This window comes from Gobio gobio (assembly GCF_949357685.1).
Source record: "Gobio gobio genome assembly, chromosome: 12".
Lineage (NCBI taxonomy): Eukaryota > Metazoa > Chordata > Actinopteri > Cypriniformes > Gobionidae > Gobio > Gobio gobio.
In genome coordinates this window covers 12,676,348-12,701,953 of record NC_137105.1, presented here as the reverse complement: position 1 = coordinate 12,701,953, position 25,606 = coordinate 12,676,348, and the positions used below count along the sequence as shown (strand labels likewise).

The following is a 25,606-nucleotide window of genomic DNA, read 5'->3' as shown; positions in this document are numbered from 1 at the left end:
TAACAGGGAAGGCACAGGTAACATTAATTATAATGGGGTTATGTAAAGATTGTTTTAAGTTCACTTAAATTAAAAGTAGTTTTTTTTTAAAGCCTAATAAATGTAGAAATTGGTAGCTTTCAGTTATACTGTAATGTAACGTCATTAATGTTTCATAGAGACATCAGTGATACTAAAAACATGACAATACAACACATATTTAAAATTTGCTGTCAATAAATTGTTTCTACATTAATTTGGAGAGTAACTGAAATTATTACAATATCAAAACATAAAAAATGTATTACTCCTAATTAATTACAGAAAAAAATTTGATTTAAGTAGTTAAATTTTTTTTTATGGATTGCCAGCACTACCTAAAACACAATCATCCGTTGCAGTTTTCCCAGCTGTTTATTCAAGTGCATTTTTTTGTTAACAGACTGAGAGTCCATTGCTTTTTTTGTTTTGGTTGTTTTGTTCATTTATTGTGGATATTTAAAATGCTTTCCGTTTTCAGTGTTAAATAGTCTTTAGAAATAAAAGTTTATTGATCTCTGAAAAGGTTTTCCTGCATTATTATGCCATTATCATTATTTTAGATGAAAATGGTCTAAGAACGACTATTATCGTTTATCGCAATAATTTCTTGGCCAATTTATCGTCCACCAAAATGTGTTATCGTGACAGGCCTAAGCACAGGTGTTTGCTACCTTAAGGACTGAATGGAATTGACAATGATTTGCTTCTGTTTGGTGCTTTTTGTGCATTTGCACGTTTTAAGCGAATTTACATCTGAGGCCCGAGTTGAAAAATCTGATCTTTGCCGTCTATTCGCGCCGCCTGCTTGCTGCTGTCACGTGGTAAAGTGACGTGATGAGAAACCCCGCATAATTATAAAATACTACTGTTATTGTGTCACAATTTAGTTTTAAGACTTTTTCAGGTTAGAATGTAGTTATTTAAAGCTCAAATCTGTGGTTTATTTATAAAGAGAGCGCCTATTAAAAAAAAAAAAAAATATCTTGCGTTTTTGGAGTTGAGATCCAGTCGATCACCGGTAGGGGTGTAACGATTCACCTATGCCACGGTTCGTTCATGTCACGGTTTTGTAGCCACGGTTCGGTTCTGTTTGCTGTGGAGTCATGGTTCGTGGCGGGCACCAGAAATAATAACACTAGATTCACCTTTTACTTAATAATAACAACAACAATAATTTTACTTTATACATTAGCTTCACGTTTCCTTTAGAGCAGTTAGCCTACCTGAGTAAACTCAAATTAAATAAATGTCTGCACTGTAGACTAGTCAGAAATAATCTACTTATTTTACCTTTTACCATAATGTTTAAAAAAAATGCACATTTATTTAATAAAAATTTATGACACACACAAGTAATGTCAAACACATTAATTGTATGAATATGACTAATACTAATGATTAAATAGGCCTATAAGTTAAAGATGTTAAATGGCAGTTTTTGTTAATATTATAAAGTAGCCTTAGCCACCACACTAATTTAAAAATAAACACAATAACATAAAGTGAAAATAAATTTTTGTGGAATTTTGTGATTATGGAAACAACAGCTAACGTTACCATGGCGAATACACAATACTTCATGAACTGTTAATGAAACATGAAAACTGCTCCTGATAAAATAAATACATTTATTGTTACGATACATTTTGCAACAAGCTACGAAAATGATGTTGCTGGGGCTAAATGGTGAAACTGTTTCTTTTTGCCCTTCCATGAAGCTTGAGCGATCGCCAAAGTCACGTGACATGAACTTAGAAGACAAAAGTTAGTGTATACTTATTAAATAATATTATTATAATAATAATATTTAGTAAAAAATACAGCTCTTAAAGTGTACTAATTACTATTTAATCTAATCTGGCATAAGGTGAAGTGAGAGATGGTTTGTGTTCGGTTCGACATGAGAGAATTGCGGTTCGAAACGTGGGTGGTGTATCGCTGTTTTTCAGTTCGGTTTGAATATTTTTACACCCCTAATCACCGGGCACTCAGCGCTCATTAACCCTGACAAGAGCAACCTTTCCTCGGCCAGTCCTTCTGACATTTGCCGCTGACTCAGTTGCCTCTGTAGTGGTTAAATATGAGAGAGAATTCGTCTTGTGTAGATCTAACTGGCGATCTTTGGTGTCATGAATCAATAATTTGTCTGGTGTGAATGCAGCATAAGAGAGACGCGGCTGCGCACCTTGCCAGTTTAAAATGGTTTTACGAGCGTGCACACACCTAAAGCGGATGCACAGAAGCCAGCCGTCACAGTGCATGTACTAAACGGAATCTTTAGCATCTTATTGCATTTATTTTAAAGTGTTAGAAACGCATGTTTCACACGTTAAACAGGTGGTTTTGTCTTGTGAATGTAAACATCTGCATTACTAGCCTTATATAAGAATCAGTGGAGAACATTATCAATCAATCAATCAATTTTTATTTATATAGCGCCTTACAGCAGCCAAAAGGTGCACAAAGCGCTTTCCAAAACATGCATCAAACGACAACATAAAAACAGTGAAGAAAACATTATACAGTGAAGAATTTGCAGTTTTATTTTTTCATGTGATTGTTCCATTTCTTTGCTAAATTCTGCTTTTAGGCATACCTATACTTTACCTGGACAATTTAAAGCAGTTTATTTAATTTGCATCTTTCTTTTATTATTTTATTGTATTGTTTATTTTTTGTATGCCGATGTTATCATTGCCTTCTGCAATAAAAACACGATTCAAGGAAAACAATTCAAAATAAATGTTATTTACAAAGGTGGATGTGTGATATAGCTAGTGCAAGAATATGTAGTATTGCAAAAGATATAAATTTTTCTGTAGATAAACAACTTAATTCAACAGCATTTGTAGCAATATCATTTTATAAAATAATAATCTTTACAAACAAATATCTTGGTTACTGAGACGCAAACAATGTAAGTGAATGGGATCAAATGTTGAAGGCTATAGGGTCAGCCATCAAACACTGAACTGGACTAGCTCCAAAAACCTACAGGATGAACACAAAGGGGTCTGAGACCACATTCCTACTAAAGTGGACCAAAAAAGGATCTGAGTCCTCTTTCAGGGACAGGGATAGTGAACATGAAGAGAACTAGGTCCTTTTTCACTTGGTTCACCTCTTGATCCATTTAAAGGAGTCTGAGTTCAGTTCTTTTAAAGAGGACCCAAGTGTGAAAACACCTTTGAGTAATGGCTGCTGAAAATCTTTGCTATCACAGGAATAAATTACATTTTAAAATGTATTGAAATAGAAATGCATAATATTTAACTATATTATTATTGTTTTTTTTTTCTGTAAATAAATAAATGCAGCTTTATGGGCATAAGAGACTTTCAAAAACATTTCACAAACCTTTTAATTGTACGTTCAGTTATTGTGTGGGTTGTCATATTCTCTCTTTTACATAGACACAATTTAAAGTGATTATGGTCTGCTGTAATTGGTTCAAAATCTGCATATTAAACCAACATTTTTTTTTCTTTCACTTCCCGGCATTTTACTTTCACTGGACAGAGAACAAACTTGCTTCTAAATCTAATAACAACCTCCCAGGAAGTGAGCCTGTATCTTAGCAACAGTTTCGCATATTAAAATGAAACATTGAATATGCCCTTGGGACCCTGAGAGTCCTTGTGAAGTTTTATGACATTCATGCTGTTTTAGATGCAAATTATTATTCTGCTTAGTCTATAATTATGCTGAATGACATTTTCCGGTGTCTGCATAAATTCTTTTATTCTTTGTATGTTTCAGGAGTTACAGAACCTGCTACTGAGGTTGGCTTCTCTGCCTCCCCTGTGGAGGTCACTCCAAATAAGTCTCCTTCCATGCCTTCCCTGAACCAGAACTGGCCTGAGCTCAACCAGAGCAATGAGGTTTGGACTGTGGAGTACTCAATGTACCCTACCTATGTCACGGATATTTGTATTCTATCTGCATTTGTCTTTATGGGAAAATAAAACTAATACACTTCTGCTTGGAAGAAAGAGGTGCTAGTGAAGCACGCTTTCATCTCATCACATGATGTAACACTCTCTTGAGAATTGTTGTTGACAGTTAATGCTTCATTGCGATGTTGTGAATGTCGGCCTTGTAGTCAAAACTGCTGACCTGAAGCAACCTGAACATTTTTAAAATAAATATTTTTAGTCTTCGATTAAAGAAGTACTAAATAGATCACTTCAGAATTCAAATTTCTTGATCATTTTATATATATATATATATATATATATATATATATATATATATATATATATATATATATATATATATATATATATATATATATATATATATATATATATATATATATATATATATTATATATATATTATATATATATTATATATATATATTATATATATATATTATATATATATATTATATATATATATTATATTATATATATATTATATATATATTATATATATATTATATATATATTATATATATATTATATATATATTATATATATATAATTCTGAAGTGAACTCCTTTAACTTCCTGGAATACTCTGTAATATGACACATATCCAAGTAAAAAAAAAAATTATGTGGGAAACAATGCCAGAATTTAATTGAATCGTGGGCACTTTAAACCAATAAAATGGCCTATAATTTTTTTGTTGCCATTCTTTTTGAAGGTTATATCAACATAAAGCTGTTATAAGTAGTAGTTAAGTGGAGTTATTACATTTTAATAGAAGATGATGAAAATAAACCCAATTCTATGAAAGCCCATTTCTGCCACATAAAAAAGAAATAATGCTTTGGTAAATATTACTATCATTATATCAAGTGTTTATATATTATTAAAAATATGTATTACATATATGTAAATATATACATAAACAGTCATAAATATGAGATAAGAAGTACTAGAATTACTGTTAAACGTTGCACAATAGAACTGGGGACATTTAAAGGGATAGTTCACCCAAAAATTTAAATTCTGTCATTTACTCACCCTCAAGTTGTTCCACACCTGTATGAATTTCTTTCTTCTGCTTAACACAAAAGATGATATTTTGAAGAATGTCAGTAATCAAAAAGTTGATGGACCCCATTGACTTTCATAGTATTTTTCCCCCAGCTTTATAACAACTTGAGGGATGACATGAATGATGACAGAATTTAAATATTTGGGTGAACTATCCCTTTAAGAAAATAGTAAATAGTAAATTTTTCAGTTCTTTTTTTTAAAGGTGAAGTGTGTAATTTTGTTGGGATATTACATACTTTCTCCTATCCCAGCTTAATAGGTGCTACGTAACTGCAAGACATTTATAGGTTGATTTCTAAAAGAAAGTGTAATTCTGTGGGGCTTTCAATTTTTTGAGCATCCTCACTGGTCTGTTTGGCTGACCAGTGCCAGATGGGAGGAGTGTTCAGAAAGCCTGTTTGAATAGTAATTTGTTTTGGAATTCAATTTGCCAATGCAAGTGGTGTAGAAATGACACACTTCACCTCTAAACAGGTCAGTAATGTTTTGATCTACTGGATATAATTATTGGGGGGTTTCTTTTGATGACGGCTACCTTTTTCTGATCATTGTAATAAGGAAATGAAATGTGCCATTCTTCCTACCAGCCTATAAGGCCATTAAGAAAACAATTGTTCCTCTGTTGACACAAGAGAGTATGCTACCGTACAATGCAGGACAAATCACGGGTTTCTCCTAACAGTCAGAGGGCGAGGAGGGCACACACTGTTGTTGTATTATGGTCTCTGTTTGCTTGTGTGAGGAGTGGAGTAGCTCCACCTTGCTGACATGTCTCTGCTCTGTCTCTCCAGCAGTGGGAGACTTTTAGCGAACGCTCCTCAAGCTCACAAACTCTGACCCAATTTGATTCTAACATTGCACCAGCTGACCCTGTAAGTCAATCACTCAGTGCTCTTTCATGATTAATGATATTCATTAACCCAGTACTCTGTAAATTCTCTCTGAGAGCGCATGTCCTCAGGATTAATTCACAGCCACAGTGCCATCATCAAATGATTCGTTTTTTTTTGCTTGCTGAGCTTACAGATAATTCTTTCATGCTCTTTCTTTCATACTGTATCATGTAATCCAAGTGATGACTTTGGCTGGCTGTCCTTTGAGGGTGTTGTTCTTGAAGTCTTTTGATGTGATACAATGATTGTTTAGTTACTCAGTGCCAGGTTCTTAACTATTCGTTGTTCTTCTTTACAACTGGGATGATAAATCTTCATTAAGTTTAAGTGGAACACAATTGTAGTTTTACGACAGCAGCAGATGTGCTTGTTTCTTTTTAGGATACAGCAATAGTCCACCCTGTGCCCATTCGTATGACACCCAGCAAGATCCACATGCAAGAGATGGAGCTCAAGAGAACTGGAAGTGGTGCGTCCATTAATGCGTTTTTTTTTTTACAATTCACTACTGCTATTGCTTATACTTTGGGTTAGAGGTTTAGAATGAATTTTCACCTAGCGGATTAAACATCTGCATTGAAGAAAGAACCAAAAGCCATATTTTTTCATATCGCAGAAGCTTAGGATTGTTTTTTTGTTTTTTTTACCTGAACAAGCAACCGCATAGCAACGCTCTGGCAACCATCCACAGCGACTGATCATGCTCAAACGGACCGAGTTTGTTCCAGTTGCATTCAGTCGGTGTTTACAGTCAGTGTTTAAAGTCATGTAGTGTGTGGTGTCTAAAGGTTCTAGTCTTAGAATTTAAGAACCAGCTGTTTCCAGTCATCCTCACAAAGATTTTTATTAAACATGTTTAATATTTGCGATTGGCGACGCAAGTTAAGATGGCAAGTTAATTGTTTTTTGGCTATTATTTTTGTTCTGCAGACTGAAAAATCTAAACTGCATTCTGTAAAAATTCAGAATAAGCAGTGATTTCTCTCATTTTAAAAACAATATTAAGTAGCTGTCCTTTTATTTCGGCCTGGAGCCTAATAAAAGTTCAACAGAAGCATTTTTTTTTTTGTATATGTAGGCTATATAACTACACTTGTTTCTAAATATGTATTCATTTAAATAATCGAACGAATAAAACAAACAAAAATGACATTTGTAAATAAAATAATTTTACATATACACTTACAATTATATCTAATATATTTGAGGAAATATGATGAGGATATACAGTTCCTTGAAGATCTCCACAGCTCCTCTGTCAAAAGTTCTGAGTTTTCAGTGTTGGCAGTTCCGTTAAATAGCATTGGGAGCGTTGTACATTTACTGTAGACTGATAACATTTAAAACTAAAATCTACAAATAACATTTTAAATGACCTCTGTTTTCCTCTTTGTGACTGAATAAATAAAGCAGTATTTTATATTTTGTTGTAACAGGTAACTCTGGAATCGAAACCTAAAAATAACCCAGAGGTTTTTCTCTGAATGAACAAATTAGTTTTTAATTCCTGATTTAAAAAAAGAGTCTATAATAAAAAAAACAGCACTAGAAATGTTGTTTTTAATGTAATTATTCAAGGAATACATAATGAAATGTGTCTATAGGCGATAAAGGCAAAAAGAAAACGTGAAAGAGAAACAGGACTTATTGAAAAAAATATTTTATTCAAGTTATGTTTTGTCGGCAGGGATTTTCCATTTTTTCTCCTGCACAAAATTGCTCTGCAAAAAAGTAGCAGCAGCTGCCTGTTTATTTTGGTACAATATCTCGCACAGTTGAGATCGGCAGAATGTCCCGCCGTGACTCACCAATCATTGCGTGTTGTGTAGTGGACTGTCTCAGTTGTTAGGTTTGCTCCTCTCTGACTGTCAAAAACTAAAATCTGATGGAAACGGTCTTTAAGTGTGTTGAGTTCAATCTTAGAATTTGTAATTTGCTGTCTAAATATCTCTTAAAAAGTAGTCTATCTTCCACAATAATCAATATATTAATCAGCACGAAACAGTTGTTACTTAATATTTTTTTAAACCGTGACACATTTTAAAAAATCTTTTAAAGCAACGCAAATATCTACCATCACTTTTGTATCCTTCCTGAGTAAAGTTAATTGCTTTAAAAACAATAATAATTTAGTTATTAAACAAATTTAATTATTTACTCTTATTTTTACAGATCACACACATCCAACTAGTCCGTTAATGGCGAAACCACCAGAACTTTCTGACGAGACCAAGCTAGCAGCAAATATTAAGTTTCCTGGTACCACTGTTGGTATGTACATCTATTCAAGCACTTAATTGGCTGTCAGGAAATCATCTCCTGTAATATATTTAAAGCCATTACCCCTACATCTTACAGGAGATGGCTATAGCAGCTCAGATTCATTTACATCTGATCAAGAGCCCATTTCCAGTGGTGTGAACAGACAAAGGTACTTTACTTCTTGCTGTGGCACCAAATTCAGTTTCATTGCCAGCCAAAAAGTACTAACAGCTCATACTATTACAGGTCTCACTCTGGCACCTCTCCGGAAGGACTGAAAGTTGTGGCTCCGCCCCCACCTCCTCCCCGCCCCCACGCCTCTCACTCACGGTCCTCCTCCCTAGACATGAACAGAAACTTTGCTGCTGTCCCTGCAGGTATACATGCACACAAACTGTTATCAAGTAACTCACAGCTTCCTGTTTTTTTTGGTGCACCGTTAGTAAAAGCTGAAGTTGTCTTTTGTAATTACTTCTCCAGCAGGTTCGCAGCAGCCAGGTGTAGTGGCCTTTCCCCCCGCAGTGCCTCCCAGACCACTGCCCACACAGGTACAGCCCAAGGGTTAGCGATGCTGTATAAACTGCTTTCAGACAATTTGATATCTATTATGCTTTCTTAAAAAAATTCTCAAATTCCCAGACATCAGTGCCACATGGTCACCGTTCGGTGGAGGGAGATGGTCTTCCAGCACATACCAGCACATCACCCCAGCAGATGCCAGAGCAGCCCAACTTTGCTGACTTCAGCCAGTTCCAGGTTTTTGCTGTGGACCAGCCGGCCGATGATGGAGAGAAACCATCTGATAGTGGACAGGTACAAATGGAACCATATATTACGTTAATGACTAATTATAAACTTTTTCTGTGTAAAATAATCAGAATTGTTTGCAAAAAATATGAACATGTATTAAACAAGTAACGTTACATTTCTTATAAAGAAACATATACACTTAAAACATTTTTTTTTACATGTTTTTGAAAGAAGTATCTTATTCTCACACTGCATTAATTTGATCAGAAATACAGTTAAAACAGTAATATTGCAAAACATTATTACAATTTAAAAAATATATATTTTAAAATATAATTGACCTATCTGTAAACCCCGCCCCTCGAATGCAGATGAGCCAATTGCAGTTGAGTATCAGTTGCGCTGAGACCGGGACTCGGATATCTTTAGGTTTCCGCGCCATAGAGAAACATTGGAAAATCTGAAGCTCTCATCATGTGTCTGGGGCAGAGTCCTGCACGGGTCCTATTTTGTAAATCCGCACCGCCCATACCCGCAGTGCTTAAAACCGCATCCGACCCGTTTTTCGACAACAGCACTTATTAAAATCCGCACCCGACCCGCTTAAAATAGAACTGACACCTGACCCGCACCTCAGTTTAGCATAATATTATAGACACATTTACAAAAATGTTTATTGCCAGCATACTGAAGTTAGTACACGACAATTAACACAAGGACAACTTCAGCCGAAGCTGTCAAACATGGTTATGTGTCCTTATCATCTCTACGATGGCACATTCAGTTCTGTCCCCTTTTGAAAAATACTGTTCGATAGGACTGTGCTTGGTTTGTTACCACAGTTATTTGCGTGCTTCCTCAGCGATGAAGTTCCACATTTGTGGCTATCTTTTCTTCAACTCATCAGGATCCATCTCGACGATTGCAGTGCAGGCGCGGTTGTCATTCTCCTGGGAGGGCGCGGGCGCGCGTGCGGCCGCAAATAAACTGATATGGATTTGAAATTATTTTAACTTGAAATACAGGCAAGGCATATTTTTGTAGATGTGTTCCTAAAAATATGCATATATTTTTATATATATTCGTTTGCACGTGACTGTTTAAAATCCGTGTTTAAACCCGTGTTTCTCCCTTGTCCGACCTGCACCCGTATCCGACACAGTTAGGATGTTTTTCACCCGTTTCAGCAATATTCGCGGGTCACCGTACCCGCACCCGTGCAGGACTCTGGTCTGGGGTACTGTAACACTGATTCCAGGTATCCTGAGAGGATTTTCTGGTTGTCATACTCTCATTAAGTTACGATTAAAGTTAGTGAGTCCCTGCTAACATACAAACCGAAATAACGAACTGTTCTCACGTCATGTAACGTTAACAGTGTAGGTCAAAAACACATAAACGAAGGTCTACATTTCAGTGCCTCTCCATATTAAACTGGTTAAATGCAATTAATTTTATTTTACCCTGCGGTAAATGAACAGTGTTGATCCTGGATGTTATCATCTGTGATCGTGGCGACCGTAAGGAGGCTTCTCCCGCTTGCATTGAGATCTGTAAACCATCGCTTCTGAATTTATCTCCCACCATATTTATTACAAAATATTTTATATATTTAAGTCCAACTTGAATGCTTCTCGACGAGAGGTGGTCCTTCTGTGTCTCAGACTTTATTGTGATTTATCGTCTAATTTGTTTTAGGATATATTTTTGATATTTCTGTGAGTTTAGATGTTTAAGGTCTACATTATCTGTCTTACTAAGGAGGACTCCTATTTTGATGGGTATTACAGTCTACGGGTAGTGAAAGAGATAGCTAGCAGTTTAAGTTGTTTTCAGATACAAAGTTTTATTAGCACCCTCGAAAAGGCATACCGTCTGTATATGTTTGTTTCATGTTAGTTATATGAGTGTTTTGTATAATTTGCTGTGTGTTAATGATAATACAACAGAGAGAGAGAGAGAGTTTGTGAACGAGACGTTAATGCGCACTTCTGCTAGGTTTGTTCAACTCTTACGGTGATTTTTTGGGCGTGAAAAATGATGCAATAAACCATCAGTAAAGTTTAGCCATCAATTAATTCCTGTGATGGCAAAGCTGAGTCTTCAGTGTCACATGATCCTTCAGAAATCATTCTAATATATGCTGTTTTGGTGAAACATTTCTTATTATCGTCAATGTTGAAAACTGTTGTGTTTTCTAAAATCTTTTCTTCTATTTTGTCTTTTCTTTTTGTGGAAAATGTTCATATTTTTCAGGATTTTTTGATGAATAGAAAAAAAGTATTTTCTGTCACTTTTTTTCTATTTAATGCATCCTTCCTGAATAAAAGTATTAATACTAATATCTTACTGACTTCAAACTTTTGAACCGTAGTTTATGTATTATGTATATGTGTAAATACAGGCAGAAAGATGTGCAGAAGCTGCCGGGACAATGAGAACAGCAAAGAACGATGTTCAGGCAGAAGAACGAAATGCAACCACTGTCAACTCTGTAAGCCAGTCTCTTCCAACCTGTCTTTAATATTGCATATTACTTCGGCATTATAATACCTCAATGTATGTTATCCATAGGCCAAAGTATCCACTCCATTGGCCCCACCTCCCAAACCTGTCCGTCGAAGACTGAAATCAGAAGATGAGCTCAGACCAGATGTGGAGGACCTTCCGCAAAAGTCTAATGTCATAGCCACTGTTCTAGCAACCCAGCCCTCAATTCCACGGTAAGCTCAACTGTCAATCCACCAGGAGAGAAAACTGAATATGTTATTTGTTTGATTAAATGGATAGTTCACCCAAAAATTTAAATTTTGTCATCATTTACTCACCCTTAAGTTGTTCCAAACCTGTATGAGTTTATTTGTTTTGCTGAACAAAAAAGAAGATATTTTGAATAATGTTGGGAACCAGGCAGATAGAGCAACCATTGACTACCATAGTAGGCGAAAAAATACTATGGTAGTCAATAGTTGCTCTATCTGCCTGATTCCCAACATTCTTCAAAATATCTTCTTTTGTGTCAGGCAGAACAAAGAAACTCATACAGGTTTGGAACAACTTGAGGGTGTGTAAATGAAGACAGAATTTAAATTTTTGGGTGAACTATCCCTTTATTTGTGGCAATATTTTTACAACAACTAATACAACTTTTGGATGCAAAGTTTTCTTGTATTCTAATGTGTGCTTCCCTCTGCATGTTCTGTTTGAAAACAGGTCTATCGGTAAAGATAAAAAGGCCATCCAGGCTTCCATTAGAAGAAACAAAGAAACAAATACAGTTTTAGCCAGACTCAACAGTGAATTACAGCAACAGTTGAAGGTATTGTTGGACGTCTGTTGAATGTGACCATCAGTTTTATAAGACAAGCTCTTCAAAAGTGTGACGATCTTTCCCAAATTTTGTCTTCTTAGGACCTGCTAGAAGAAAGAATATCTCTTGAAGTGCAACTGGAACAGCTTAGACCTTTTTCGCATTTGTAACCGGAGTGAAATTGTGCTTGAATGTGTGTATGAAAGAGTGATTACCCCCTTTTTCTTTTTTTAAAGTGGTCTGTTGGATCCTCTGGCAGGATGTCCATTTCACCCGCCTCCACTCCTCTGCTGACTGTGTGGGAAAAGACAAAATTGCTGCTTCCTCCAGATTGTTCTGTCTCACACAGCCATTCAGAGGAATGGGGTCCAGGATTATTATCCGTTATGGCACTTTGATGAAACAGAAAGTCTGAGTGGTTGAATATGTAATACCCCAGATATTGCAGAATATGTTTAGTGTGTGAGGCAAGAGCCTGACGTCATGGCCGGCAAGAGGCTGTAATTCTGGTTAACATGAAGGAGCCTCTTCCCCTCCTGTTCTCCAGAGTCTCGGGGCAGCTTGTCATGTTCTTCCATGTTAGGGCACCCGTGTGTGCTCAGACAATCATGCGAGGCCATGCACTGGTCTTAAAGAGGGGAGAACTGATTTTTTTGGGAGATCATATTTTTTCAGATGTATGCTTCGGGAAACTGATTCTGACAGGCATTTATTAAAGGGATAGTTCATCCAAAAATGTATGTCATTACAACCCTGTATGACTTTTTTTGAAGCATGTCTTGGCTGGAATTTTTCCAAAAGACGAAAGTAAATGAGCACTTGGTCTGTCAAGCTCAACAAATACAAAAGAAAGTGGTCCAAGGTACTTGTGTGCTATATTTAAAATGTTTTGTCGTCATATGATTGCTTTTTGCAAGGAACAGAAGCTTATTTTCTGCTCCAGTTAACTGGAGTGACTGAATCATTGCGTTGAACTGGATCAGTCAAATTTGTGAACGATTAATTTGTTTTATCTGGATCAACTGAATCATTAAAAGGATTCAAACAAAATCAAATTAATCACTTGTTCACAAATCAGACAAAACACCAAAGAGATTGACAAATAACTTGCATTTTTGTCTGTTCCTAAAACAAAATCTATTTTATGGCTTCAGTAAATTTGAAATATAATGCACAAGTGAAATATGCTGATGCTTTAAGGCTGCTTTTTTGAGGCACGGATGAAGGAAACTCGTGTGGGTTTGAGCAAATGACAGATGAATTATTTTCGGATGAACTGACTCTTTAATATTTCTTCCTTGCCATACCAGTGGACGGCACATTGTGCTTGTTTGTTTCATGTGCACGAGAGAGAGTTTGAGGACAACAGTTACAAAATGAATGGCATCAAAGACTGCTTTCTTTCCTTTTCTTTACACACTCTGTTGTGGTGTAACAAAACGGCCCGTTTGACCTTGTACAGTCTTTCACCCCGGGATGGCAGATGTTCCTCTCTCAGTCTCAAATGTTGGCTGTACCTCATACGGTACATCATCTGCTTCATAAACTCTGTGACATCATTAGTACGTAATTGTGAGACCTGAAACAATGACTGCACTTTCTCCCCTACGGCTTTCATTTGTCTTTTCCCGTCACTGTTTTTGCATGTCGTTCAAGATCTCATTTTGTATAAAACGGCTCTTAACGATGAACCACTTGATTTGTATCTGTAACGTCTGAACTAGTGTGACGTTTGTGTTGTTACATAGACTTGCACCATGTCTCTCATTCATTCGTTTGTTTTGACTGATGTTCGTCTTTTCTTTTACTCATCCTTAAAGCCTTACTTCCTGGTGTGCAGGTTTTCACAGTAATGTACCCCCCCCCCCCCCCCCCCCCCCCCCCATGTTAAATCAAGGTGAGCCTTTTCTCCCTGCTGTTCAGGCTGATTTACTGTATCAGGGGTATGTTGTATATTGTATGATACACACCTTTTGATCTCCATATGTAAATTTGCATTAATTGCTGACTAACAGCAAATATTCTATTTAATTGCTTATAATGGCTGTGGGATCATAAATGTTTAACTGCATGGATGTGTCTCTGCAGAATGAACTAGCAGCTGTGTGATTTTTACACAAAATAAAAATGGCACAATATTTTAATAATTTCCTTTTTTGTCAAGCACTCCAACTGTTTTCCAGTAGTCCATTGTCACGGGGGCATTACACTGCATTGCTCCACTTTTCTGTTCTCTCAAGAAAGACCGGCAAGCTGTGCTTTAGTGGTGAAGATTATTCAGTGACTCATTGCATCACGGCTGACTTTCTTCATGAGTGGGTCATTAATTTGTTCGCTCAGTCGATTCGTTCAAAACCACTGGGTCATTTAAGAATGAAATGGGTGACTGTGTCTGCATCCATAATCGCATACTCTCTTGAGTAGGTACTTATTTTGAATAAGTAATTACTTCATGACCTCTATTCTGTATAGTATGAGTGTGTGTGTAATGTGTATATGAATGTTATCTGGACGTACTACATTCATAAATCCACTCCCATGGCCTCATGGGATAGTAAAATGTGCATTGTATGCTCTATGCACACTTCAGAATCTCGCCGGAAGAAATAGGTCATCCAGGTACTTTTTACTGTGAATTCAGACATGCTTCTTTTGTCACATACTGTTTTTTACCTACTATATAGTAGGAAAGTATGCGATTTCGGATGTGGCCCATGAGCGAGTCATTGAATCATTCAATTCAATCATTGATTCATTCAAAAATGCTACTGTTCGTGTTGCACCGAAACCCGTTTTTCTTTTTGGGTGGAGCAAAACCATAGTAATGGTAAAAACATAGTCTAAAATGTAAGTAACTCATCCTTAAAGTAATACGTTACTCGCAGTCATGCTGTTGGTCAGATTACATTCCAGTCCTCTGATTTTATTGGACAAGTGCAAATACAATGGTCTGAAACCATATTTATATCCATTTTAAACCTAAATGTTTTAGGATACAAATGTATAGAATAGCAGTCATGCTCATCTGATTTTGCTTGTTTAATATTGAAATGATATATCAGTGATGTTAATTTAGCTGAGAGTATTATTCTTTAAATTAACATATTAATTTAGATGAGGTTGAAGTTGAATGATAATAAGAAGTTATGCTATCATACAAAAATTAGATCCAGAGTGTAAATGCAGGACAGTGCATAAATATTTTTGGTAACACATTATTTACAGCCTTTATGTATAATGCATTATACAAATATTTTTAATGCATTAATTGTGCCTTTTAATGATCCTCCTTATGATGCATTTTATGACCTTATGAATAATTGTATACATAGGTCGTTACACCTTTAGAAACACTCAAAAAAATGAACTTTCACTGTTGTTAGTTGCATTTAAATCATCCTTGTTCACGTTACTTAAAAAACTCATGTAACTAAATTTACTTAGATTTACTGAGTTATTTCTTCTAAAAATTAGTATTGTCAGCTTTACTTAATAAGTGTTTGTTCAGTCAACTTAACATTGCTGAGTGAAACGAACATACTGGGCAGTGGATCTGTAGTTCCCAGCATGCTTTGCAAGGGACTGCATTAGGAAAGTAAATTTAGGGATTAAAGCGTTATTTTATGTTTTTCAGTAAAGGGAAAGATGTTGTTAGTTTATGTTAGTGTTATGTGCAGTTATGTTGGACATTTAGAGGAGTTTCTGTAATTTTGTGGTTACCATTATGCAGAAGAGTGGTGCCATGTGTTTAGGCTGTGGCCACTCATACACTGATTTATTGGATGGACTTCCTGTTCTCAATTAAGTTATTTTTGAATTGTAATGATGAATAGATCATTTATTGACATTTTTTAACAATTGTGTTCACCTAACATAATAAACTTTTATAAATTTAACATAACATTGCTAAGAAAACTGCACATATAAATATTATGTAACCGTGACAAATTCAAATGGTTTGTATTTACTTAAAGAAATTTTGTCAGCTTTACTTGCCTTTCTTTTGTTCATATAACTAAATTGTTATTTGTAAAAATGATTTGATATAGTTGTGTGGAACCACTTGATGCAGCTTTAAGTAAATTCAACAAATTATTTTTTGAGTGAAGTACAGTGCATTAAAACATACGACAAACAACCAATTTCAGATATAACCAGGAATCTAAAATATTGTAATCCATTTTAAATTGGGTTAAAATTATTTATGAAAAGATATGCATTATAGCACACATTATAAATACTTTTTTATAACACATTATACATAAAGGCTTTAAGTAGTGTTAACATATTTTGTTTTAATTACAATTAATCATAAGGCACTGAATGAAGTCCTCTCAGAAGAGATGTGTCTTCAGCCTTGTTTTAAAGGTTTCATTGGCTTCTGCTGTTTGGATGGAGGTTAGAAGTTCCAGCACTGGAGGAAAGTGAATGAAGGTTATAGAAGACTTTTTACTCCTATAGAAATGCAGTGTGAAGTGTGCTATTGTTATTTATTTTACGCCACCTTTTAGTTCCTTAAGAGATGAAGAAACCTGGAATTTTGTGTGTTTTATTGATATTCATCAATGTACAGCTGATTATGTTTTTCGTAAGCACTTATTCTATACAATCTCTGTAGGGTCTCTGAAAGTTACATATGAAGAGACAGCAGGAATAATGATAGACAGCAGAAATCCAGCTACATGAGTACAACATTTGTCAATATAGCTCTAATTCATAAGGATCTTCTCAAGTGCTTTTCAGAGAAAAGAGAATATCTTCTTCACTGGAAGTACCCGCCCTCCAAAGCGTTTAGTTTGTCACCCTGGAGAAGAAAGCATTGGTGATTTTGATAATTATGTATTTATATAAGATTTAGAATAAACCAAAATGGTGTAAAGACTCACACAGTGTTCTGTTTGTAACGATCCAAAGCCTCCTGTGCCACCACCTCAGAGAATTTTGGGTCGCTCCAGGGAATGTCTCCTGGCACTGTGAAGCTCATATCTGGCCCGTCGAACAGTCTGGCTGACACTTTAGTGTCAGCTGGATTCTCTGCATTATCTGAGCCTTTTGACATCACCTGCACATAAAACGTTGGCGAACTGAGTGATCTGCCTAGTGAAAGAGCTTACAGTTGTTCTGAATCACATAATTAGGACATACTGCCTGTATTTTAAAGAAGCCTTCCTCATTTTTGGTGTGGTTCGCTAGAGAGGACACCCAACCGAATTGCTTGTTGAACAGGTCCAGCACACTAGAGGTGTTAAACATCTCCTCTTCGAATCTCTTTAGAAGGTTGTTGTACTCGTGTGTGAATCTCTCAGCCCTGGCGAGGGCCTTCTCCAGCTCCTCCTTCAGGGGGCTTTCCAGGGGCCTCTTTCCAGAACAGTCTGAGGAAGAGAACAACGCTCTAATTGTTAAATAACAGGGACCTCTCTGACAATATCTTGGTCCCAATTTGGGATATTGATAAGTTCCATGTTGGATAAAATAACATAAAATAAAGGCATTTTAATATTGCACTTACCAATATGCTGGATCTCTTTACATTTCTCACACTCATCCTTTAGTTTAATGCAGCCAGCTGAATTGCGGCGAATTTCCCTGCAGGTCATCTTATCATTTCCATATGGTTTAGTTATAATAACATCCTCGTTTACTCTTCCATCTGTGAATACAGGTGTACAAATTAAATGCATCTGGAGTATAAGCAGTCTGTAAGTAAACGAATTAGCATTAAACACTATTTTATACTATCGAAGACAAGTCCCCCCGAATAATTGGAAATGACCAAATTGGCCAATATTTGATATTGTTGATGCTGCTCTGCTTTACTCCATTACACACCTCTCTGATTGTTGCTAGGATGACAAAAGTAAAATGTTACATTTTTAAGTTGGTCTGCCTCAGAATGAGTGAGATGGTGAGATGGCCAATCAAATCAAAGAAGGCGGGGCTTACTGTGTTAGTGCGAATAGATTCAGGGAGGAGGCTTGTGCGCACGTTTCGGTGTGTGTGTCAGACAGCGCGAGACTGCAAATTGTTTTTCGCAAGTTATTGCGTTTAATAACCCCTTTTAACATCAAGCAAGTCACATAAGTAACAGTCGTGTGCCCAGTCTATTCTCTGCTATATGCGTCGACCTAAAACGTACACTTTTCACAATGTTGAAGCAGCCTATTAAAATAACACTTAAAATAAAACACAAAATAAAATATTTTGAAGAATGTTGGTTACTAAATTGTTTCAGTTCCCTTTGACTTCCATTGAACAAAAACCAATGGAAGTCAATGGGAATTGAATCTGTTTGGTTATAACATTCTTCAGAATATCATCTTTTGTGTTCCGCAGACAGAGTCTGCATACAAAATCATAAACTGTATATTAGATAATACATTTTGAAACGTACTTTGTGAAATGTATGTTCTATACAGTATGAATGTGTGTAGTATGAATGAAATTCAAACAAACTGTGGCATCTGGCATGTTGTTATTGTCATGTGATCTACGACATCAGTTGTGTTGCTTCACAGCCATTCACAACTCCTCTCCCATGGCCTCATGGGAAAGTAAAGTGTCTATTGAATGCACACTTCAGAATCTTGAATACTATGTATTCAGACATAATACTCTGTTGGCATACTATATAGTAAGGAAGTTTTTCATTTCGGACACAGCGATACAGTTTAGGAATGGCATGAGGGTGTGTAAATTATGATAAATATTTCTACCTCGTTAAGTGTGACTTTTAACATTATACATATTGTTACATCGAGACTTGTTGATTCTGAAATATACCTTCTGTGGGGAAATCCGCATCGCTTCCCATGTAGGAGGGCCCGAATGACTCGAACATGTTTCTTGCCATCTCCATCATGGGGCGGAACATGCTGTGGAAGCTGTGGAACTCTGTGTCATGCATGGGGGACCTGTAGATACGAGCGGCCCGGCCGCCCGTTGCATCCTGTCTGCTGAACATGCTGGGCATACGGAATGGACTGGGGAAGAAACCGGGCTGGTGGAAGGAATGCATGTGATCAAACACCTTCATGCTGTCCATGAAGATGTTGTCTACTCCATCGGCAACCTCTGTGTACCGTTCCTCCAGGTCCTGGAAGCGCCTGGTCTGCTGCTGGTCCTCGTCCACCAGGGTCTCAATGTTCTGCCCATTTATCCAAATGGAGATGGGAGAGGTTCTGTTCAAAACCTCCTCCAGCTAAAGACAGACAAAGAGAGGGATGGTTGCTAACACCAGAATGAGTTCAGGATTATTGCAGGGATGTTTGTGCAGACGTATCACCTGTCGTCCCACCAGGCCGGCTCCACTGCTGCAGGTGCGTGAGTAATACTTAACACAGGTTTTCCTCAAGCAGGGCTTGCACTCCTCCCACAGAGCCTGCATGGTTTCATTACACACGCTCTGTTCATCACTTAGCTTCTCCTCCATCTCCTTAGCCATCTTCAGAGCGGTCTTTTTGATGAAATAGCACAAGACAAAATAAAAGGTAGGCCCCCCAGAAAATATTTGGACACTTATGTAATGACATTCAAACATTTTCAAGTGTGACTTAAGTACACTTTACAATAAGGTTTGCTTTTTCTCCATATAGTGGACTTCAGTGGGGTACAACGGTTTGAAGGTCCAAATTGCTGTTTCAATGCATCTTCAAAGGACTTGACACGATCCCAGATGAGAAATAAGGGTCTTTTCTAGCGAAACGACCTTTAATGCGTGGCGCATCGCAGATCAGAGCAAGAAGAGCATTTGTGGTTAAAAAGTATATACATTTTTATATTTTTTTAGGAAATGACTGATCGTTTCGCTTGATAACGGGGATCATCTGGGACCGTGTCGAGCCCTTTGAAGCTGCATTGAAACTGGAATTTGGATCTTCAACCCGTTGTACCCCATTGAAGTCCACCATATGGAGAAAAATCCTGGAATGTTTTCCTCAAAAATCTTAATTTCTTTTCGACTGAAGAAAGAAAGACATGAACATCTTGGATGATGTGGAGATGAGTGGATTATCAGGACATTTTTATTCTGAAGTGAACTAATCCTTTAATGTTAATTTATTAATAAATATATCCGTTCATATCTGCTCAAAATAAATTAGCTAATGATAATTTATACAACTTGGCATGTTAGCAATGCATTAATGTATATAGGTTATGCATTTTAATATACTGTATATCATTTTTCTTAGTGTCTATTAATCTAGGTTAATATTAATTCATAAATATTCTATTGTTCATTGTTAATTACAAATTACCTAATGTTAATTTATTCAATTTGAAATATTAATAGTATTAATATATGTAGATTATGTATCCAATCTATATAATTTTTCTCAGCATTTATTAATCTATGTTAATGTTAAGTATATAGGCCTACTATTGTTCGTTAATCATAAATGACCTAATGTTTAGTATACAACTTGAAATATTAATGTATTACTATATGTAGATTATGTATTTAATCAACATAATTTGTCTCAGTTTTTATTGATCTAGGTTAATGGTATTTTATGAATATACTATTGTTCATTCATAATAAATTAATAGTTCAAGTTGTATAATGAACAGTAGTTAAAATGCATTAATAATTAACATTTTTAATTATAAATGCACTACTATTGTTCATTGTTACTAATAATTATTAGTTTATACAACTTGGAATGGTAGAAATGTAAGTTTAATTTAACCAAGATTAATAAATGCTGTATATTTTGTTCAATATTTCACATTAGCTACGGTAAACTACTTTTTTATTTGATATTTTATAGAATTGTTTGTGCTTGTTCAGAACATGAAATATTTTCTAAATGAGTATAGGCCTAAGAGTTTAGTTTGGCTGACCTCTTTCTCTTGCTTGGTTTTCTCCAGCTCAGACAGGAACCTTTTGTGATCCTCTCCTGAATGCTCCATCACAGTCTTCATCTCCTTCACCCCAGTGATGGCATTTTCAATCTGCTTATCCAGGTACTTTTCACCAAGCAGTGAAATCTCTGCCAAAAAGCAATAATGGATATATTACTGTTATGTGGTTGTTCACAACGTTGTCTGCACGTTTGTTTTTCTTTATCTAAAACGCACACACACTTACGATTGAGCTCCTCTTTAGTTGGGGGTATCAGACACTCTGTGGATAGGTAGAGCAGAGAAAGCCCCAGCAGAGACCAGGAGACCTTCATCTTTCGGCTTATGTCCTGATTTCAGAAGCTGTGAACAGAGGAAATAGTGGGTCACTCAATAGTGAACCTTTTTTTTTTTTTCAATGACATTGTGGTGAAAGTGACTCAGCAAGTTTATGACCATGACCAATTGCAAAATAATGCATTTTGTGGGAGACACTCTCCTACAGACTGTGTGGGCAATGAATCTATTGTAGCAGTGTATCTATTTATAGGTCTAGGTCGGGAACTAATAGTGTCAGTGACTTTGTCTTTCTGCAACCTTGATGTTTCTGAGCAGAGGGCCAAACAGATTTACTGCGCCTTATATTCTGTATTGGCTATATAACGTCATTGTCAAAAATGTTTTTTTCCCTTAAGACACTAGTTCAGCTACAACATGTGAAAAGGATAGTTTACCCAAAAATAAAAAATTATTTCATCATTTACTCACACTCATGTCATTCCAAACTGAATACATTTCTGTCCTCTGTGGAACACTAATGAAGATATTTCGGGAAAAAAAATCAGTGTTTTGTCTGTACAGTGAAAGTAAATGGGGGTCTAATGTTAGTTTGTACTAGCCTGACGTCGTCATTCTCAGATGCTAGTCTAGGGTGACCAAATGTCCCTAACATAACAAATTTCTATCCATACAGAGGGGGCATACTTTAAATATATTGAAATGAATAAGGCATCTTTGAGTAAACTACGAGTATCATTTGAGTATCTCATTGCCGGGCTGAGTGTCCTGGTTTTCGGTAATCAAAATATGGTTGGTCACCCTATGCTAGTCAGAATATGAGTCTGATACTGCGCCATTGGGCTGTGATTATGGGGCGTGTTTCAACCGAACCAGGAAAGAAAATGCCTCTGCACTCAATTGGATAGACCTACAACCAATCAGAGCAACGGAGTAAGTGACGTGTGTTGAGCAACGCATAGTTGTCAACAGAACTCAACTGCACGCACGCTGGAAGAAGTAGAAGAAGAAGATGAGTGTAAACGATCTTTACCGGTGTTTTAAAAAAGAATTTAAGATACACAGAGTACGTACCAACACAATTATAATTGTTGAGAGAAATAGTAAAGGTGAATGCAACAAGTTCTCAGTTTAGTAAACAAATTCAGCCCAAGCACTCTTTGGCGACGTGGAGTATTACCTATACTCATGGGCGTCGGAACCATGGGACAAGACCCACCCACTTTTTACGACCAATGATATTGGACCCAGTCTAATTCAGTCTGTTCACCTACCCCTAACCAATAAACACTTATTATTAAACATATGTTAGATGCTTAATTTCCACTTTTCTAACATTTTTATTGAAAATAAATGCCTTTCTGATCTGATATGTGATGGGAAAAGGGAGTAGAGTGAGTTCGGCAAAAGGCGGATTCGAACCTTGGGTCGATTTGCATCAACTTGATGCCATGCGTCTTACCCCTACATTATTGCCACTCTCAATGATATGGTGATTTCCTTAATTTTGTCTTGCCCAACCAGACATTTAGCAAACAAGGTGGTATATCTGTACTTAATGTAAATGGCATCTACTCCAGTAAATTTTTTCCAGTAAATTCACCCATTCGTATACAATTGATTATCTGTCCATCATTGTATAAAGCCCGCCCTGACAATTTGATTGGTCCGAACCGCTCTGGTTCGAGCATAGTTGCTCCACAACAGATCAAGTCCAGACCGAACTTCCCGACCTCAAATGTTGTGGGCGGGGCTAAATTCAGCTGGCATCCAGGCTAAGTTTGTACCCCACTGTCTTTCATTGTATGCGCAAAATCAGAAACATTCTTCAAAATATGCATCCTGAAAGTAAGTCAGGTTTGTGTAAATGACGACTCGTGTTTGGGTGTACTATCCCCTCAACCAGTATCAAACCAAAAGGATTTGAAGAACACAACAATCAGTGGAAGTGTACCAAACATGCGAACCTTTGAGCATTTATATGTTCCTTTCCGTGATTACATGGATTTGAAAGCAAATCCCCTTCACTAAAGCTTTCAAAACGGTTGTTCAGACGAAACTTAATCCCAGTTTTGTGAGTTTGCAGAAATGTGTGCGATTCCGTGCAAGTTGCCCTTTTCAAAACGCTGCACTTTTAATTATGCTGGACATTTCTAAACCACAAGACAGGCCAGTTGTCCTCGACAGCTGCAGCTGGATTTGTAATTCACACCGGAGTCTAAGCAAACATCATAAAAGCTTTGACTCAGTCAAGGGGATAAGTTTCATTGTTTTACTCTGGGTACGTGTACATAGAAACCCCAACTCAGCCAAGTTAAAGCCAGGAACCTAGTTACATTAAAAAAAAAAAAAAAACACATGCACAAATGTTAACAGGAAGAGCCAATGAATGGAAACAAATCTTAAGTCAAATGGAAATGTGCTGTTCTGTAACAGCGAGGTCCCTAAAAAATTTTGTTTTCATTGCATCTTCTTATTTCCTTTGTTTGAATTAATCTTGTCCTTGTGCTTAATCTTGTGTTATTTGTTTTGGAATGAGATTATACATCTCTGGCATGTTTATAAGACAAAGTGTATCACACAGATGGCTTGTTCTGAGTGAGGAGGTTTGCTTTGTTTAATGTTATCTTGCTAGTGCACAGTATGCATTCTGAATGCACTTGACCTTAGATTAGTTCCCGCATAAGCTTTGGGCTGCGAGACAAATTCCTCTCTGCAATAAAAAAAAAAAATCAATACAAATTCGCCTAGGGAAGGCACACACGCGATTCAGCCAAACAGCCCAGATAGACTTTTTTGGATGACATTAACTACAGGAGGGTGCATTGTAATTCATAAACAGCATAAATTATATATTGTGTTATCTCATGCAAAGTAAAACTGTACAAACAGAATCTTTGCAGCAGTGGGTTATTGTTCAGTTGTTGGGTAATGCATAAATGTAGTATTACAATGCAATTATAGTACATTAAACACCATAAATGTATCACGGTAATCTGAATCTAAATAATGGCTTGCATATATATATATTATATAATATCTTTAATAATTATATTAACACAATGTCAACATACTTTTAAGGTGCTCTCTGTACTCACCCTGCTGTGATGCTTTTTCTTCCTTGCAGATGGACTGCGCCGCCTCCGATTTGTTTATATACTGGGAGGCTGGGTGATGTTGACGACGTGATTCACGGGATGAGAATGGCTGTGGCTTTGGATTGTTCCAGAAAGTATTATTCGTAACAGCAGCAGCTCTCCCTGACCAGAAGTGGGCAATATTGCACTGTTTTGTTCATCTCATTGTGCTTGTTAGAAGCAAAGACTGAACATGGGGTTTACGGGAAAAAGCCTTCTAGAATTTACCGGCAAAGACAGTATGTGGATAATTCATCACTGTCACACAGTTCCAACTTTTAGTGGTGGATCACCTTAACGTGACCCGCATAACATCTGCTCTAGCGGTGCAGAGAATAATCCGGTGAATCATGTGGAAGTAGGTGTACACATTTTGTGCGCCACTTCCACGGTTATGTAACTACTCGCTGTAATATGCGAGAAAACTGTAATAAAAGAAAAGGCAAAAATGTCAGTGAAACCTGCAAGACCTTCTGGAAAGATTTATACTGAGACGTATAATGCTCACAGTCATAACAGACATAAACATGTTATTTTGTAAGAGATTATTATGTGTGCTTGGACCAAAACACGTCATTACTTATTGCATATTACACATTCAAATTGGGCCACTACCACAGTAAATCTCTCCTGCTGTGGATGGAAAGTGGCGTTTCAGTCCACATCACGTCATGGCTTGTCAGGTAGCTTTCGTCCCCTAGTCTTAGAGTTCATTTAGCTTTTTGTGACAAAGCCAGAAGAACCTAAGTATTAGGAAAGCACAGCTCATAATGTTCTGAAATGTAAGCAAAGGTGAAAGGTTAAGCACATTTAACCCCATACTTTCCCCCACGGCCACAGGACATCTGCACAAACAGTCAACCCAGCCAGACAAAAACTCCCTCTTTATGATGTCATGCATCTGTAAAATGTTGTCAGGTCATTCCAGTTAAATTTATATACAGTACACGGTCTGTTGTACTCCTACACTCAAAATTACTCTATAATTAATGAGGTTTGCTAAGGCAAGCATCAATATTATTATTGCTTATACTTATGGTTACAGGTTTGCTCAAATACATAACCATAAGTATTAACCTTCAGTACTT

General features: G+C 36.6%; 2 protein-coding genes across 8 annotated transcripts in view; one reads left to right on the top strand and one right to left on the bottom strand.

Moving 5' to 3' along the window:
- Window positions 1–14,394, top strand: part of reps1 (RALBP1 associated Eps domain containing 1) — a 34,193-nt gene extending 19,799 nt beyond the window's left edge. For 4 of the 6 annotated variants that reach the window (XM_079831103.1, XM_079831101.1, XM_079831102.1 and 1 more), the window contains 12 exons: window positions 3,781–3,902; window positions 5,820–5,900; window positions 6,303–6,390; window positions 8,094–8,192; window positions 8,280–8,352; window positions 8,430–8,560; window positions 8,664–8,731; window positions 8,823–8,996; window positions 11,338–11,427; window positions 11,508–11,656; window positions 12,147–12,252; window positions 12,345–14,394. In XM_079831103.1, coding sequence (XP_079687229.1) covers window positions 3,781–3,902; window positions 5,820–5,900; window positions 6,303–6,390; window positions 8,094–8,192; window positions 8,280–8,352; window positions 8,430–8,560; window positions 8,664–8,731; window positions 8,823–8,996; window positions 11,338–11,427; window positions 11,508–11,656; window positions 12,147–12,252; window positions 12,345–12,413 — 1,250 coding nt within the window. In that variant the 3' untranslated portion in view covers window positions 12,414–14,394. The remainder of the gene's footprint in view (window positions 1–3,780; window positions 3,903–5,819; window positions 5,901–6,302; window positions 6,391–8,093; window positions 8,193–8,279; window positions 8,353–8,429; window positions 8,561–8,663; window positions 8,732–8,822; window positions 8,997–11,337; window positions 11,428–11,507; window positions 11,657–12,146; window positions 12,253–12,344) is intronic. The other 2 variants (XM_079831105.1, XM_079831106.1) reach the window with 1 other exon arrangement.
- A 738-nt stretch (window positions 14,395–15,132) lies between these two features.
- clu (clusterin) lies at window positions 15,133–24,840 on the bottom strand. 2 transcript variants are annotated; one of them, XR_013817622.1, is made up of 10 exons: window positions 24,480–24,840; window positions 21,332–21,447; window positions 21,085–21,233; window positions 19,526–19,696; window positions 19,024–19,441; window positions 17,753–17,893; window positions 17,389–17,615; window positions 17,130–17,305; window positions 16,748–17,047; window positions 16,433–16,657 (listed from the first exon to the last, which is right to left on the bottom strand). XR_013817622.1 is itself a non-coding variant. In XM_079831107.1 (9 exons), exons 2-9 carry the CDS (start codon window positions 21,417–21,419, stop codon window positions 17,035–17,037), a joined length of 1,383 nt encoding a protein of 460 aa, XP_079687233.1. In that variant the 5' UTR covers window positions 21,420–21,447; window positions 24,480–24,840; the 3' UTR covers window positions 15,133–17,034. The 2 variants fall into 2 exon arrangements, 1 of the variants encoding a protein (XP_079687233.1); XM_079831107.1 differs by having other exon boundaries at window positions 15,133–17,047.
- Between the last annotated feature and the right edge of the window lie 766 nt (window positions 24,841–25,606).

Bases quoted from the DNA above. Each gene is read 5' to 3' on its own strand.
- clu (XM_079831107.1), bottom strand. From the start codon at position 21,419: ATGAAGGTCTCCTGGTCTCTGCTGGGGCTTTCTCTGCTCTACCTATCC. The intron at 21,234-21,331 runs GTAAGTGTGTGT...GCTTTTTGGCAG, and splicing joins AACTAAAGAGGAGCTCAATC to AGATTTCACTGCTTGGTGAA. The intron at 17,894-19,023 runs GTATATTTCAGA...CTGTATTCACAG, and splicing joins TGCGGATTTCCCCACAGAAG to ATGGAAGAGTAAACGAGGAT.